The sequence below is a fragment of the Polyodon spathula genome, chromosome 6 (assembly GCF_017654505.1).
Source record: "Polyodon spathula isolate WHYD16114869_AA chromosome 6, ASM1765450v1, whole genome shotgun sequence".
NCBI lineage: Eukaryota > Metazoa > Chordata > Actinopteri > Acipenseriformes > Polyodontidae > Polyodon > Polyodon spathula.
This window is the reverse complement of record NC_054539.1, coordinates 16,958,859-16,973,824: the sequence shown is the minus strand read 5'-3', so window position 1 is coordinate 16,973,824 and position 14,966 is coordinate 16,958,859. Positions and strand designations below refer to the sequence as shown.

At 42.9% G+C, this 14,966-nt stretch overlaps 1 protein-coding gene across 1 annotated transcript; it reads right to left on the bottom strand.

Moving 5' to 3' along the window:
- Positions 1-9,436: 9,436 nt before the first annotated feature.
- On the bottom strand, positions 9,437-10,483 carry LOC121316657 (trace amine-associated receptor 13c-like). Its single transcript, XM_041251697.1, has one exon. It carries the CDS (start codon positions 10,481-10,483, stop codon positions 9,437-9,439), a length of 1,047 nt encoding a protein of 348 aa, XP_041107631.1.
- Positions 10,484-14,966: the final 4,483 nt, after the last annotated feature.

Here is a 14,966-nt window from a genome sequence, read left to right as displayed (position 1 = left end):
ACCCTACTGAATGGCATCACAAATAGTCCTAGAACAAAATCTGCTACAGCCAGTGAAAGCACAAGGATGTTAGCTGGTGCATGGGTCTGCTTGCAATGAGAGATGGAAATGACCACAACCATGTTTCAACACTGTAATCAGTTTTCCACCTAATCAATAATGTAAAGAATTGCATTTATTTCTGTGGCTCGTTTCTCTTTGGGACAGGTAGAGTTATCAGATGGAAAACAATACTGTACATTTTCTATCTCCTTCAGTTCAGATAAATTCATTGTTTTATGTTACTGGTTGAATGGTAAGGTCGATCCCCTGAAATTTATAGAAGGTAGTCTAGTTTGCACCTTCACTCTCTCTCTCTCTCTCTCTCTGAGGATTGTGTGAGGGGCCTGCTGCAAGCAAGGTTTGCGAGCTGTGTGAGAGCAGTAGTGGTGAGCTGTATTTACTTCTATATTTATTTTATTATATATTTATTAAACATTTTTTAAAAAGTATTTTTTTGTGGGCTCCAACTCTGGTGGGTTGGGGTGGGGCTTACTAGGCGCCATGGTTTTAAAGTTTTTTCCGAAAATAATGATTCTGTTGAAGATGTGCTGCTTGCCGTGAGAGGGGTGGTTGGTTTTGAAAAGATCAAATCTGCCTCATGGATGAACAAAGCCATAGTCGTTTTCCTTAACTAAGAAAATCTGGTTAACAAAATTGTGGAAGAGGGATTTATGTTGAATGATTATTTGGCAACTGTAACACCGTTATCTACGTCTCTTACCAAAGTAATATTGTCAAATATTCCCCCTTTTATTAATAATTAATTGATTGAAAGAAAGCTTTCCAGATATGGTAAAATAATGTCACCGATCAAAGTATTCGTACTGCTTGATAAGCTGGAAAAAAGTCTAAATGTAGCTTGGTGTTTTAACATAGAGGGCAGGGATTATGTTGTTTTTGCCAGCACAGAGGTTTTTAAATGTTTTTCTTGTGGGGAACAGGGGCACCTTAAACGGACCTGCCCCAAGCTACAATCTGAAGCAGGGACAAGTAGTAGTGATGGTTTCAGGGAGGCAGCCGGGGTGGTTCAGAGAGATGAGGTGGAGCCGCAGCTCCAGGGGAAGAGAGCAGAGGAGCCGGATATCAGCGCGGCTACAGCCGAACCGGGGGCTGCAGCACCGGCCGACGCAGAAAAGGAGGGGGTGTACACTGCAGTCGTAAAAAAAAAAAAAACTTAAAAAAAGAACATCTCCTGCTGCTGCCGGCCTGGCAGCGAGCGAGGAGGGGTCTGTGTGGGGGCCCTTTATGGTCTCTCGTGACAGTGGCGTAGGGTCTCAACCCTCCACTCTGAAGAACAAGAGAAAGGCAGGCCTCAACCCGCAGATCTCGTGTCTGAGGACCCAGTGCTGAAATGGAGCGGTGTTGGGGGGGATAGCCTCCGGGCTCAGGTAGGCCCTGTTGGCGTTCCTCCAGTGATGAGACTCCTCAGCATGCGGGGTCGGTAGCGGAGATGCCGGCAGCTGATGGTGATTATGTGGACGAGGAGGAGGACAAATTGACGGGATCGGACGAGGATGGATGGGAGGACCGGCTCTCCGACACCTCACAGCTCTCTGACATCATGGCCAGCCAATGAGGGAAACTATTCACTGAACGAGATCAGCGATTTTCTTGAAAGAACAAAAGATAAGAGGCGTTAAAGAGACATTAAATCCTTCTTCCCAGACTAGAGACTTTTTTAGTGTTCTGCAGACTTAATATTAAGTAAATCGTCTATAAATGAGTTTGAACAGAAAAAAAGGTTCAGACTTAAAAAATAGCTCAGTTCGGAAAACTTTAGCTGCATCTAAACATTTTTAATGGCTAATTTTATTAAGAAAACTTATTTTAACGTGTTTGTTATTTTTGAATAATCTATTTTTATCAATGGAAAAAAATATTTTAGGCTCTTTTAACGTGAACGGGTGCAGGCATTTTAATAAAAGCACAATTTAACTTTTTAAACAGCAAGTGTTTTATTGCAGGAGTGTGGCAGAGCAAAGCTCTGCTCTTTAGAAATTGGCAGGGATGGGGTTAACTTCCCCTACCTGCCTGGGTTTATTATGTTCAGGTGGCTGGGGTTGATTAGTTGATTAGGTTGATTAACGATCAATCAGCGCCCAGCCACCTGATATAAAAGGAGGCCTCTGCTTCTCATTTGGGGAGAGGGAGCTGAGGAAGCAGGTTGGTGTTTGTTTTGTGGTTTTTGAATTTTCTAAATCCAGTGAAGGCATTGCCCAGCCTGGAAACTTTATTTTTGTGAGTTTTGTTTTTGCTTTATTTGTGTTTGAGTATCTGTTATTTTGCCCTTGTGCACTTTATTTTTGTTTATTTATAATAAAATAGTTATTTTTTTGAACTGCAGTCTGTCTCTGGGCCTCTATCCACTCGCCAGCCTGCCACATTTGGTGTCAGCAGTGGGATAGCACCACCTAGAGGCTCAGAGCAGTATTTATTTATTTATTTATTTTTTTTGAAAAAAAAAATGGGAAAGAAGAGCAGACAGTGGAAAAGGCAGGACAAGCAGCAGCTGAAGAAATGTAAGCTGCTGCAGCCACCGCTGGAGGACCCGGCCAGCCTCTTCCCCTGGTGTTCCTGGTGCGGGAAGGAGGACCATCGTTGGCGGTCCTGCCCAGACGTGCCACCGGCAAACTGGTGTGGCCGGTGTGAGGAGGACGGCCACAACTGGGCAGGATGCCCCTACAACCAGGCCCAGGAAGAGGTGCAGTGTTCACCCCGGGCATCAGGGGCCACCCCACTACCTCCAGCACCACCACCTTCACCACCGTCCCAGGAGATCTGGGACTGGTTGATGCACCCTGAGGCAGACCTCGTCCACGATCTCCCCATAGTTATCAACACGCTGTGGCGTCGAGATGGGGAGAGGTGGGAACAGTGGGAGGAACAACACCACCCGGCCTCCTTCCCAGAGGTTGCCCTCATGGTGGTTAATTACCTGGCGGTAGACATGGGAGATGCCCCGGTCACTCCAATAAAGAGGGGTGAGCCGCCTTCCCGAGAGCCAGAGAGGGGTGAGCCGCCTTCCCGAGAGCCAGAGAGGGGTGAGGAGCTGCCGTCGTCCCCAGAGCCAGAGAGGGGTGAGGAGCTGCCGTCGTCCCCAGAGCCAGAGAGGGGTGAGGAGCTGCCGTCGTCCCCAGAGCCAGAGAGGGGTGAGGAGCTGCCGTCGTCCCCAGAGCCAGAGAGGGGTGAGGAGCTGCCGTCGCCCCCAGAGCCAGAGAGGGGTGAGGAGCTGCCGTCGCCCCCAGAGCCAGAGAGGGGTGAGGAGCTGCCGTCGCTCCCAGAGCCAGAGAGGGGTGAGGAGCTGCCGTCGCTCCCAGAGCCAGAGAGGGAGGAGGAGCTGCCGTCGCTCCCAGAGCCAGAGAGGGAGGAGGAGCTGCCGTCGCTCCCAGAGCCAGAGAGGGAGGAGGAGCTGCCGTCGCTCCCAGAGCCAGAGAGGGAGGAGGAGCTGCCGTCGCTCCCAGAGCCAGAGAGGGAGGAGGAGCTGCCGTCGCTCCCAGAGCCAGAGAGGGAGGAGGATCGGCCGTCGCTCCCAGAGCCAGAGAGGGAGGAGGAGCTGCCGTCGCTCCCAGAGCCAGAGAGGGAGGAGGATCTGCTGTCGCTCTCAGAGCCCGAGAGGGAGGAGGATCTGCTGCCGCTCTCAGAGCCCGAGAGGGAGGAGCCGCCGCTGCTCTCAGAGCCCGAGAGGGAGGGGCCGCCTCCGCCACCAGAGGGAGCCGGGCCGCCGCCGCCGCCTCCGCCACCAGAGGGAGCCGGGCCGCCGCCGCCGCCTCCGCCACCAGAGGGAGCCGGGCCGCCGCCGCCGCCTCCGCCACCAGAGGGAGCCGGGCCGCCGCCGCCGCCTCCGCCACCAGAGGGAGCCGGGCCGCCGCCGCCGCCTCCGCCACCAGAGGGAGCCGGGCCGCCGCCGCCGCCTCCGCCACCAGAGGGAGCCGGGCCGCCGCCGCCGCCTCCGCCACCAGAGGGAGCCGGGCCGCCGTCGCCGCCTCCGCCACCAGAGGGAGCCGGGCCGCCGTCGCCGCCTCCGCCACCAGAGGGAGCCGGGCCGCCGTCGCCGCCTCCGCCACCAGAGGGAGCCGGGCCGCCGTCGCCGCCTCCGCCACCAGAGGGAGCCGGGCCGCCGTCGCCGCCTCCGCCACCAGAGGGAGCCGGGCCGCCGCCGCCGCCTCCGCCACCAGAGGGAGCCGGGCCGCCGTCGCCGTGCTACCTTGGAGATTCGGGGCCCCCTCAACCAAAGAAGGCTTGGGGGCTCCGACATCAACCCCGCCCACCACCACCCACCATAACAGCCCACCCAAGGGACATAATTGGACTCTTGGGGGGGGGGGGGGGAGTTGGCCGATTGCGGCCGGTGTACGTTGTACATGGGGGGAGGTGTGTGGCAGAGCAAAGCTCTGCTCTTTAGAAATTGGCAGGGATGGGGTTAACTTCCCCTACCTGCCTGGGTTTATTATGTTCAGGTGGCTGGGGTTGATTAGTTGATTAGGTTGATTAACGATCAATCAGCGCCCAGCCACCTGATATAAAAGGAGGCCTCTGCTTCTCATTTGGGGAGAGGGAGCTGAGGAAGCAGGTTGGTGTTTGTTTTGTGGTTTTTGAATTTTCTAAATCCAGTGAAGGCATTGCCCAGCCTGGAAACTTTATTTTTGTGAGTTTTGTTTTTGCTTTATTTGTGTTTGAGTATCTGTTATTTTGCCCTTGTGCACTTTATTTTTGTTTATTTATAATAAAATAGTTATTTTTTTGAACTGCAGTCTGTCTCTGGGCCTCTATCCACTCGCCAGCCTGCCACAAGGAGACACATGCAGACAGCAGTAATCAGTCTCACTGGCAGTCTGAGTGGAGGGACGACTGTATTTTAAGCCATGGTTCTAATTTTAGTGCTGGGGTTGCTGTTTTATTTTCTCCAGGATTTGGGGCGGAGATTTTATCTATTGTGGAGATTGTTCAAGGTTGACTTTTAAAAGTACAGATAAAACACGCTGGTATTTTTATTGATTTTATTAATATTTATCCATCAAATGTTGAGGAGGAGAGGATTTTATTTTTTAAAAAGCTCAGTCAGGTACTCAGGGGTTGCAGTACGGATAATTTCCTCGTGGTGGAAACCCCATCCCCAATCTGTCAGAGAGCTGGCCACTATGTTAAATACTTTTGACCTGGTTGACATATGGAGGATTTTTCATTCCACAAGTAGACAATATACATGGATCAAATGTAATCAAAATCAGCTGTCAGGGGCGTGCCTGGATAGGTTCTATACTCCACAACAGCATATTAACAAATTCACTAAAAGTAGTATAGCAGCCAGTAGCTTTTCTGATCATCTTTTTGTTTCCGTCACTGTTTCACTACCAACCAAATCACAATCCAAATCATATTGGCATTTTAACAACAATCTGCTACAGGACAAAAACTTCACTGATTATTTTGAATTGTTTTGGAAAAATTGGCAAAATGAAAAAACTAATTATAGTAGTTTAAGACAGTGGTGGGATATAGGGAATATTCTAATAAAACTTTTCTGTCAACAATACAGATAAAATGTCACCAGGTCAGTGGATTCCATGGTCAGTGAGCTGGAGAGAGAGATTGTTGAGTTTAAGAGCCAGCAGACCAGCAAGAGCAATGAGGGGGGCGTATTTGGGCCTGCAGGAGAGGGTGCAGCTCCTGGGCAGCCTGCTGGAGAAGAAAGTGAAGGGCTCTCTGCTCAGAGCCCGCTTAACTGAACTCAAAGATATGGACGCCCCCACAGCCGCCTTCTTCGGCTTGGAGAGGAAGACAGCGGAGCACAAGACAATGTGTTTTCTGAGTCTATTTGGGGGGGAGAGGTCTCCAGCCCTGCGGAGCTCAGGCATGTGCAGTGAACTTTTATACTGATCTCTACAAGGCTGAGGGCTGCGACCTGGGAGAGATAGAGAGGCTTCTCCAGTATCTCCCCAGCCTGGACAAGGAGAAGAGCAGCAGATTGGACACTCCGCTGGCATTCCCAGAGCTCACTGCAGCCATGGCGCAGCTCCCCAAAGGGAAGGCTCCCAGACTGGATGGACTGCCTGCAGAATTCCACAAAAAGTTCTGGAGCTGCATTGGTGAGGACCTGTACCAGGTCCTGTAGGAATATGTTCGGGATGGGAAGCTGCCACAGGGCAGTCATAACACTGCTACACAAGAAAGGAGACATCTGTATCATCAAGAACTGTTGCCCTGTCTCCTTGTTGTGCTCTGATTACAAACGGCTTTGCAAGGCTCTCGCTAATCACCTAAAGACCAACATTGGATCAGTGGTGCACACAGACCAGTCGTACTGTGTGCCCGAGAGATCGATTTTTGATGATTTGTTTTTATTTAGAGATCTTTTTAATGTATCCAATGTCCATTATGTTGATTTTGGTTTAACTTCATTTGATCAGGAAAAAGCTGTTGACCATGAGTATCTGTTTCGTTTTTTAAAAGCCCTGTTTTTACTTCGTTTATAAGACTCCTTTATCACAATGTTTTTAGTGTTGTGAAGATTAATAATGGTCTGACTGTCCCCTTCCCTGTGCAGAAGGGGATACGGAAGGGCTGTTCCCTCTCAGGGATGCTCTATGGCCTCTCTATAGAGCCCCTCCTACACCAGCTGAGGGAGAAACTGCCTGGACTGGCAGTACCAGCTGCACTCAATGCAACCCCTGTCAAGTTCTCCACATATGCAGATGAACTCAACGTGTTTGTCACAACTGACCGAGATGTCGCTGTGCTGGAGTAATGCATTATAATGAACGGAAAGGCTACCTCAGCACAAATAAACTGGGCAAAATCGAAGCTTTTCTTGTTGGCAGCTGGGGAGGATACCCCACCCCTCCCCTTCAATACCACCTTCAGTTTTAAGCTGGAACAAAACTGGGGTCAAACTTTTAGGTATTTATTTTGGGAATGAACCAGTGGCTATTTTTTTTGGTTTGTTTTTTTTTTTTTTTTTTTAAAGAGCGGCTAGATCCTCCCCTGGTTTTGTTAAATGAGATACAGAAATGCCTTGTGCAGTTTTTTTTGGAGCGGACATTACTGGCTGCGCCCGGCTGTTTTGTACTTTTGTTACTGTAGTTTTTATATTGTATTCTAATTTATAGAATAAATGGATTTAAAAGTCTCTCTCTCTCTCTCTCTCTCTCTCTCTCTCTCTCTCTTTCAGCACATAAACATATCTGAGCTTGATTCACCTGGTGCAATATTTAGGAATAAACATTCTGATTTATTCTTATGAATGTCAGGACAGTTTCAAAACGTCTCACATGCAAACAAACAAAATATAGTAGAATAACTTTCAATCATAAGATATACAGTACACTACATATGTTTACCAATATTTTGCTTGAACAGAGTCTCTGAATAAATACACTGTGTCAAACCTATTTCTGTTTGACTCAAATATCCACTACTGATTTGCACTGCTCAGCCAGTTTAGTGCCTCTGACATAAATATATTGTTATACACAATATATACACAAATGTGTGGTCATTGCTCATGTTTGAAATACGTTTAAGCTTCATTGTAGTACAGTAGGCATCAGCATCTGCACTTTCTAAAAAGACTGACATTCAAACATGTTTTCTTTAAAATATTAAAGTATATTTTTCAGTAAAGCTAAACAATGATCTGTTAATTGGCAATGGTGTAATACCAAAATAAGCAATTTGACTGCTATGAATGCCCCTATAGAACAAAATATTCAAAGTATGAGCTCATGAAACAAACAGAGGTAAAACTGTTCTCAATGTATTTTTATTTTAAAAACTGATTATAATAGCTATATCATACCTGGGCATTTCCATGGGAATGAATAACCGTGCAGCATGGCTGACCAGCTTCCCAAAGAAATGCCATCATCCTTAATTGTTATTGCTTACTCGTTGGTACACTGGGTACACTGTAATCATTGTGCCCTATCATGGAATACATTAAAGCCTGAGATATCTGGAAAAGGGTGGTAATTGACTCCCTTGGGTAGGTAAGTCCCTGTAACTACCTCTCCCAAGCTAATCAGTTGTGGAGTCTGGTGCAGGGCTGAGATGCAATGTAGTACGGCAGCTGTAATGTAAACAGGGTCTGACATTAGGAGGAAATCTGTGACTGCACACATCGCATTGCAACGGGGTTAATATTTAGATTGTTATATTTTGTGGAGGTAAGGGATGGATTTCTAGATGGGACACGATAATCTAATGTGGACTCCCCTTTTGCTGGCCTTTCAGCTGCTGTAATGTGTTGTGACTGCCTTGTCATTTCTTTGCCAGTTCTTTTGTTTCCAGGGCTATATGCTTTCTATACATCCATCAACATTATCGCATTAACAAATAATAAAGGGATGCCCTCATTTTTTCCTACATTTTCATAACGTTAAGTTCCTTACCTGTTTAATATGGTATTTTATGTGTTGTGTTTAATTCCCTGTTTGTGCTTAAATCATTATTTGGAACAAAAAAGCTAGGTGAATTGAGTTTTGCATAGGATTCACCTTCTGTGCACAATACAAGGCTAATACTGTGAGCTTCTTTTTTTTTTTCAAAAAAAAAAATCTCTCTTTTTGTTGAAATAATTAGAAAACATTGCAAAAACAGCAATAAAAGTATAAATAACTGAAAACTGGAGAATAATAGTATACACTAAGAGAGTGCTATATTTTTTTCACAAAGCCCATCAGATGCACTAGATGGACTTACAGCAACGCTGTCATTTATTTTTACAACGTATATTGTTTAGCTTTAAAAAATAACATTGCTGCCTAGTACACAGGATGAAACATGCGTGTTACAATAGAGCAGGTAGGAAATTAAACATAGGACATGTATATTACACAAAGTGTATTATTACACAAATTCAGATAACACTGCTCTAATAAAAATGAATTAGTAATATCCCAACCAAAATAAAAAGACATGGGAATGCACAGCTGCAGAACATAATAATAATAATAATAATAATAATAATAATAATAATAATAATAATAATAATAATAATATGTAATATAATAATAATGTAAGGCAGTTAAGACAGACACCAGTTAGGAAAATAAAATATATATTTTTTTAATTTACTAAGGCGCAAGAAGTGGGATTTACAGTGCATAATCTATACACATTGGTATTGACAAAAACAAAAATGACTGCATTGTAAAACAAATAGTAAAATAATACATTCAATTGATTAATTACATTTATTTTTTATTATATACATTAACTGCAAATTAGATCAACTGAACATATCCCACTATCTTTTTCAACATTTCAGTTAATTAGTTTAACCTTAAAATGTGATGATATTTTACACAAAGAGTACAATAAACAGAAAACTAATTAAAAAAAAAATAATAAAATAAAAAATCACCTCAACATGTCCCACTGGTGCTGGATTACATGTTTAAACATGATCAGGGAATAAATTCATGCTTGAAGAATCCTGGCTAAATATTTTACAGGTAACAATCAATTTCAGTGCTTTCTGAAACCAAGGATAAAAGAAACCATAAATGATTGGATTAAAAGTAGAATTAAAGTAGCCTAACCATACAAAGGCATCAAAAAGAATTGGAGGGGTAGAAAATTCAACATATGGATCAACAACAGAGTTAACAAAGAAAGGCAGCCAACAAAGGATGAAGGCACCCATTACAATGGCTAAAGTCTTTGCTGCTTTTCTCTCCGATCTTTGAGACATTTTGTTTTTTTTCTCTTCAGCAGAATACATTTGGTCAGTCATTGACTCAATTTGCTTCACATGTCTTCTAGCCACTACAAAGATCTTGGCGTACAAGCCCAACATTACAGAACAAGGCATGAAAAAGGCTATTAATGTGTCCAATGTTCCCCATAATCTATTGAACCAAAGAACACAGTTTCCTTCACAAGATACAGAGGATATGTACTCTTCTAGCCCCTGTATGTTTGCCTTTGAATAAAGCAGGCTGTATGTGTATATTGCTGAAATCACCCAGCTTATTGCAACCATCAGCCAAGCTATAGGTATGGTAATTTTGGAAGAATAATGCAGTGGATCACATACAGCATAATAGCGGTCAACAGCAATGGATATCAGATGGAAAATGGAAACTGAAGTCAAAAACATGTCAAAGCTGGAGTGCAGTAGGCAGAACACATCTCCAAAATACCAACAGGTTTCGACAGATCTGATCATGCTGAATGGCATCACACATACCCCCAGAAGGAAATCTGCAAGGGCCAGTGACAGCACAAGCATGTTTGTCGGTGTGTGCAGCTGCTTGAAGTGAGAGATGGAAATCATGACCACCATGTTGCCAAATATTGTAACCAGCATCCCAGCCACAAACAAAATGTAGAGCAGAATCCAAGTTGTCGTTGAATAAATATCTTTAGGACAAGATCCATTAACTGATGGGTAGCAAAACTGTTCTGTGTTTGCCAGTCTCTGATCTGTAGAGAGTTCCATTACCTTTAAACGATTTCCACCAAGTAGTTGAATATTATTTCTAGACGCAGTTATACCCAAATAGTACAAAATCGTATTGTTTAGAAGTATCCAGTGTCTTGATCAATGCACTAACAGCATTCCTTAGAAAAAGGGTTGTGCAAATAATATGTTTATTTATAGACACTTCTGTTCACTAAAGACACTCCTACTTTCTGAAAAAGGGGTTGTTTTTTATTGTAATAATAGGTTGGAGTAGAGGGTGTTATATGTAATGCAAATATGCTTTATTAACTGTCAAGAGAATTTGTTCTTTTCACAGAATGTATGCAAACACTGACATGTACCCTACGCCTACCTTATATAAAAAGGGGCTGTGTATACATGATCCTAACATAGAACAAGATATGATTCTTCATTTGTGAGTCAACTGTTTCTTATAACTGTTTGATTTTGCCTGTTTGATTACTTTAGTTTTTGCTGAAACCCCTAAAAAAGAAATTGATAGATATATTATCTTATTTATTTTCTGTATTTACCTAAAGTTTTAAAGCAATTGAAAAACAATAATAATAATAAAAAATATATATAGTATATTTTCTTCAGTGTTTTTTCTGGTAAGTATATTTTCTGCTTTTGTCCTGCAGACATGTTTTGTTATTTTAGGAATTTATTACAATAAACAAATGAATCAAAATATGGAGCAATTATACATTTGGATTTGTTTATTCAAATACTATTTTGCTTATTATAAAATTCATAACCTAAAGAAAAAACTAAAACAAAATTTGAAAACATAATTTTATGTAATTACATTTTGATTGCTGTAAATACAAGGGTCATGCCGAGCAACAAGTACAAACACATATCTGTAACTATTACTGTTATTCGGAGAAACAATATTGAATCATTTTCTGACTCCAGTATAGCAGTTGTGACTGTCAATCTCAATTCTATATAGAGATAGCGAACCAATTTGGGGGGTGGGGGTGGGGGAATTCAATTTCCAAGTTGATAAGACATTATAAAGTCACAGTTTCATCTTTCCCTTTACTAAACAAAGGTCATTATGGCAGACAATCCAACACAGCTCCATAACAAAACTGATAAAAAGAAGTGGTCTAATACCAGCAGCAGGGTTTCAAGTTCAGCCCAGTCCTTGGCCCATGAAGAGGGCAATGCAGCAGTACCTCTTTCAAAGTCAGTCTTTGGTCCGCGGGAACATGAATGTTATTGCTGGGCCAGTGCATGCCGAGACTACACTAAACAGGCCTATTTCCCTACCACCTAGATAGCTTTCACTGTAAAATGTGTAGCACAAATTGTTAGTCCCCCGATGGTCCTTACTAGTACCACCAGAGACTCAGAAATTAACAGTTGGTGCACACTTACAGTGAAAATGAGGAATATGTAGACATTGAATGCCGCAGCAACAGCAACTATTCTGGTCTGTCGGACAGTAATGGTGAGGGTGGGACCGAAATACTGTTTCTACACAGCTACAGCATTCTGATTCAGTCAAACTTGTGCCCTGAAGACTCTATCAGCCCAGGACAGTTCAAATCTCCATTACCAAAAATTATAAACAATTGACCTTGGGCTCCTGCCCTCAGCAAGGCCTGCACCAGCAAATTCCACACCACAAACTCCACGTCCATACCAGCTCCTGCAGCTACCAGTGCCAACTCATTCACCCAAAAAATACAGATATTACAGATGCTTTTTACATCCAGATAACTTAAAAGCTGAACTTTGTGGAAAGTTTAATACACTATTTATTTATTCTGGCACCTGTGATGTGCATCTCTTGTTGTAACATTTGTTTATTTATTAATAAAGAAACTATTATATTTTTGAACAATTAATGTTACAGCTTTCACGCCACTAGCCTCCTTTTGATTGCATTTTGCAAATGCTTTAACAGCTCAGGAAAAAAAAAAAGATATTGCCCTTTTAATTTAAAAAAAAGGAAGGGGTAGTGTGGTAAAGTGGTTTGCAGTGCACAGGTGTAGTGATGATGTGATTATGAAACAGAAGACGGACAAAGTTCACGATCCAGACAGGTTTTATTTCTATAATTCTGATCTGGCGACTGCAAAGAATAATCCCTGGCAATACACAGCAATGTGTATTGGACTGTTCCAAAACAACAGGTTGCAGTCCCAAAATACAATGGTGCAGTGTTGTTTGGGTTTAATGTTGCCTGTAGCGATAGCTCCAGATTGTGTTAGCCATCTAATAATAAAAAACAAGTAGATTTTTAGACATGGCAAAAGAAACAAAACGCTCATGATAAATCACAGAACTCCTTCCGGTTCAGCTAAACCATAACAAAGGAACAGATCGCCTTGCTACGTCCCCTTTTGTACTGTCAGTCCTGTCCCCTTGGTTAGCGAGTGCAACTGTTTCTTCTCCAATCCGTGGTTGCTATATTGCTTCCCTTCCAGGTCGATGACTTGGTGTACTGTAGTTCCGCCTCCTTTATAGATATCTGACTTCCACTTGAACCTGGGAATTAATTGTCAGGCCATCCAGTCCAAGACGCTCTGTTCATTTTATATTTCTCTGTCACAGGTAGTTATATTAAAAAACTAAAATGTAAACACTAGGAATGGCTTGCACTACACATCAGTGGCTTAACAGCCATATTTGTAAAGAGGTTGCGGTTTCAATAATTTAATTATTCATTAGATCCGTTAATTGAAGTTGCTACACAAACATCAAGAGTTATAGAAATCAAATGCAGGTAGGTCAGTTTGTGCAAACTCGGAAGGCAGCACCTATGATTGCAGTTTTAAAAATCACATATTTTATTAGAAATACAGTAAATTATATTACTTGTGTGTTAGGTATTGTTTTTATTTATCATTTTTATAACATTCCAGAATAGGGAGCTGTGGTTCAGTGTTTACCACAGATTAAGAGTTCAGGGAATTTGGACCAGCAGAATACAAGGAAAGGAAAGTGTTAGAACAGTACTGTATGGGGTTTGCAGTTTCACAGTAACACAGAACAGTGGGGAGATTAGGATAATTATTCTACTGGGATACTTAGACGAGTTTGGAGCGGGCTTAATAAAAGCTGATGGTATGGTTTGGGAGTTCTAATAACACAGCAAATCTTAGGGAGTGTGACAGCAACATGCGCAGATAAGATACAAAAGTATGCAAAGAAACTAACATCTGTTGGGTGCTGTAGCAGGATGGCTTGGTGGTGATGTCACAGACCAGGAAGAGACAGACTAGTACTGCAAGTTGGAGCATTGAGCATGCATTTAGAAAATAATAAATAAAACATTTAAACAAAAGCCAAACACTGTACACAAACCAACACAAAATGATGGCCAAAACAAAGCATACAATAACCCAACAAGTAGTAGCAATTGTTTTCTGTATTGTTTGTTCTTTATTTTGCTTAAGTGGTCGAGGGATTAACTGGCTATCAGTTGAATAGTTTATCCTTCGGCACAGGCTTTCTCATACATGTGGTCAACAGCCAATATGTTAATAAATCATTGGCTGCTGAGGATGCCCCATCATGCTGTCAAACAACAAGCTTTGTTTTAAACCAACACAAAACAGTACGTCACAATAATAGTAATAATAATAATAATAATAAACAGTCAGAAGAACCCTGTTACATAACCCCCCCCACCCCCTTGTGCACACGCAGTGGGACAATGGGGGGGGGTGGGGGGTAACACACGTGTTCGTATGTTACGTGTTTACAATGTTACGGAGTTTTTTGGGTTGAGCATCCTTCCAATTTACTCAAAGGCCTCCACTAGTGTATTGTACTTTTATAACAAGCTTGACTTGCATAAAGAAGGAAAAACATTGAGTAGAATAATTGACAAACCCAGGAATGAAAGACCAAAAAAGCTGTCTAAAAAGGATAAGCAATACTTGAAAATAATATCATTAAGGAATAGAAAGAATTTTTAATTGACAACAGAACCGGCAGAAGGCACAGGTGTCATTGTCCGTCACATCAACAGTACGAAGGCCACTCTTGAAATCAGGACTTAAAGGATGTGTTGCAGTATTAATACCTCTGTAAGGGGAACAAGACTAAAAGGCTAAAATAAGCACAAGAACACAGAAATTGGATGATGGAACAATGGTCAGAGGTGGTTTGGACTGTTGATGAATGGACAATGACAAACCAAAATAAATTGATATCCCATCTCTGTGCCATGTAAAGGCCCCACTATATCCATCCCAATCCGTTCAAAATTATGGGAAATGAGTGACAATCAAACCAGTACAAAGCCGGATCAACACTTCTCCACAGTCACTATAAATAATTGTTATCACCCACCACGAGGACTACAGCACGCACCACAGCTAGTATTATTGTGGGGCGGATAAGGTGTGTTTATTATTTGGGCTGCAATCCCTGTCATGTGTTCTCTGTACTTTACACATCGATATGTATAGCTAGAACCTATTGTTTGGTCACCACGTCCCTTTTCCAAACCGGATTGCAATTGTCTGTCTGCGAT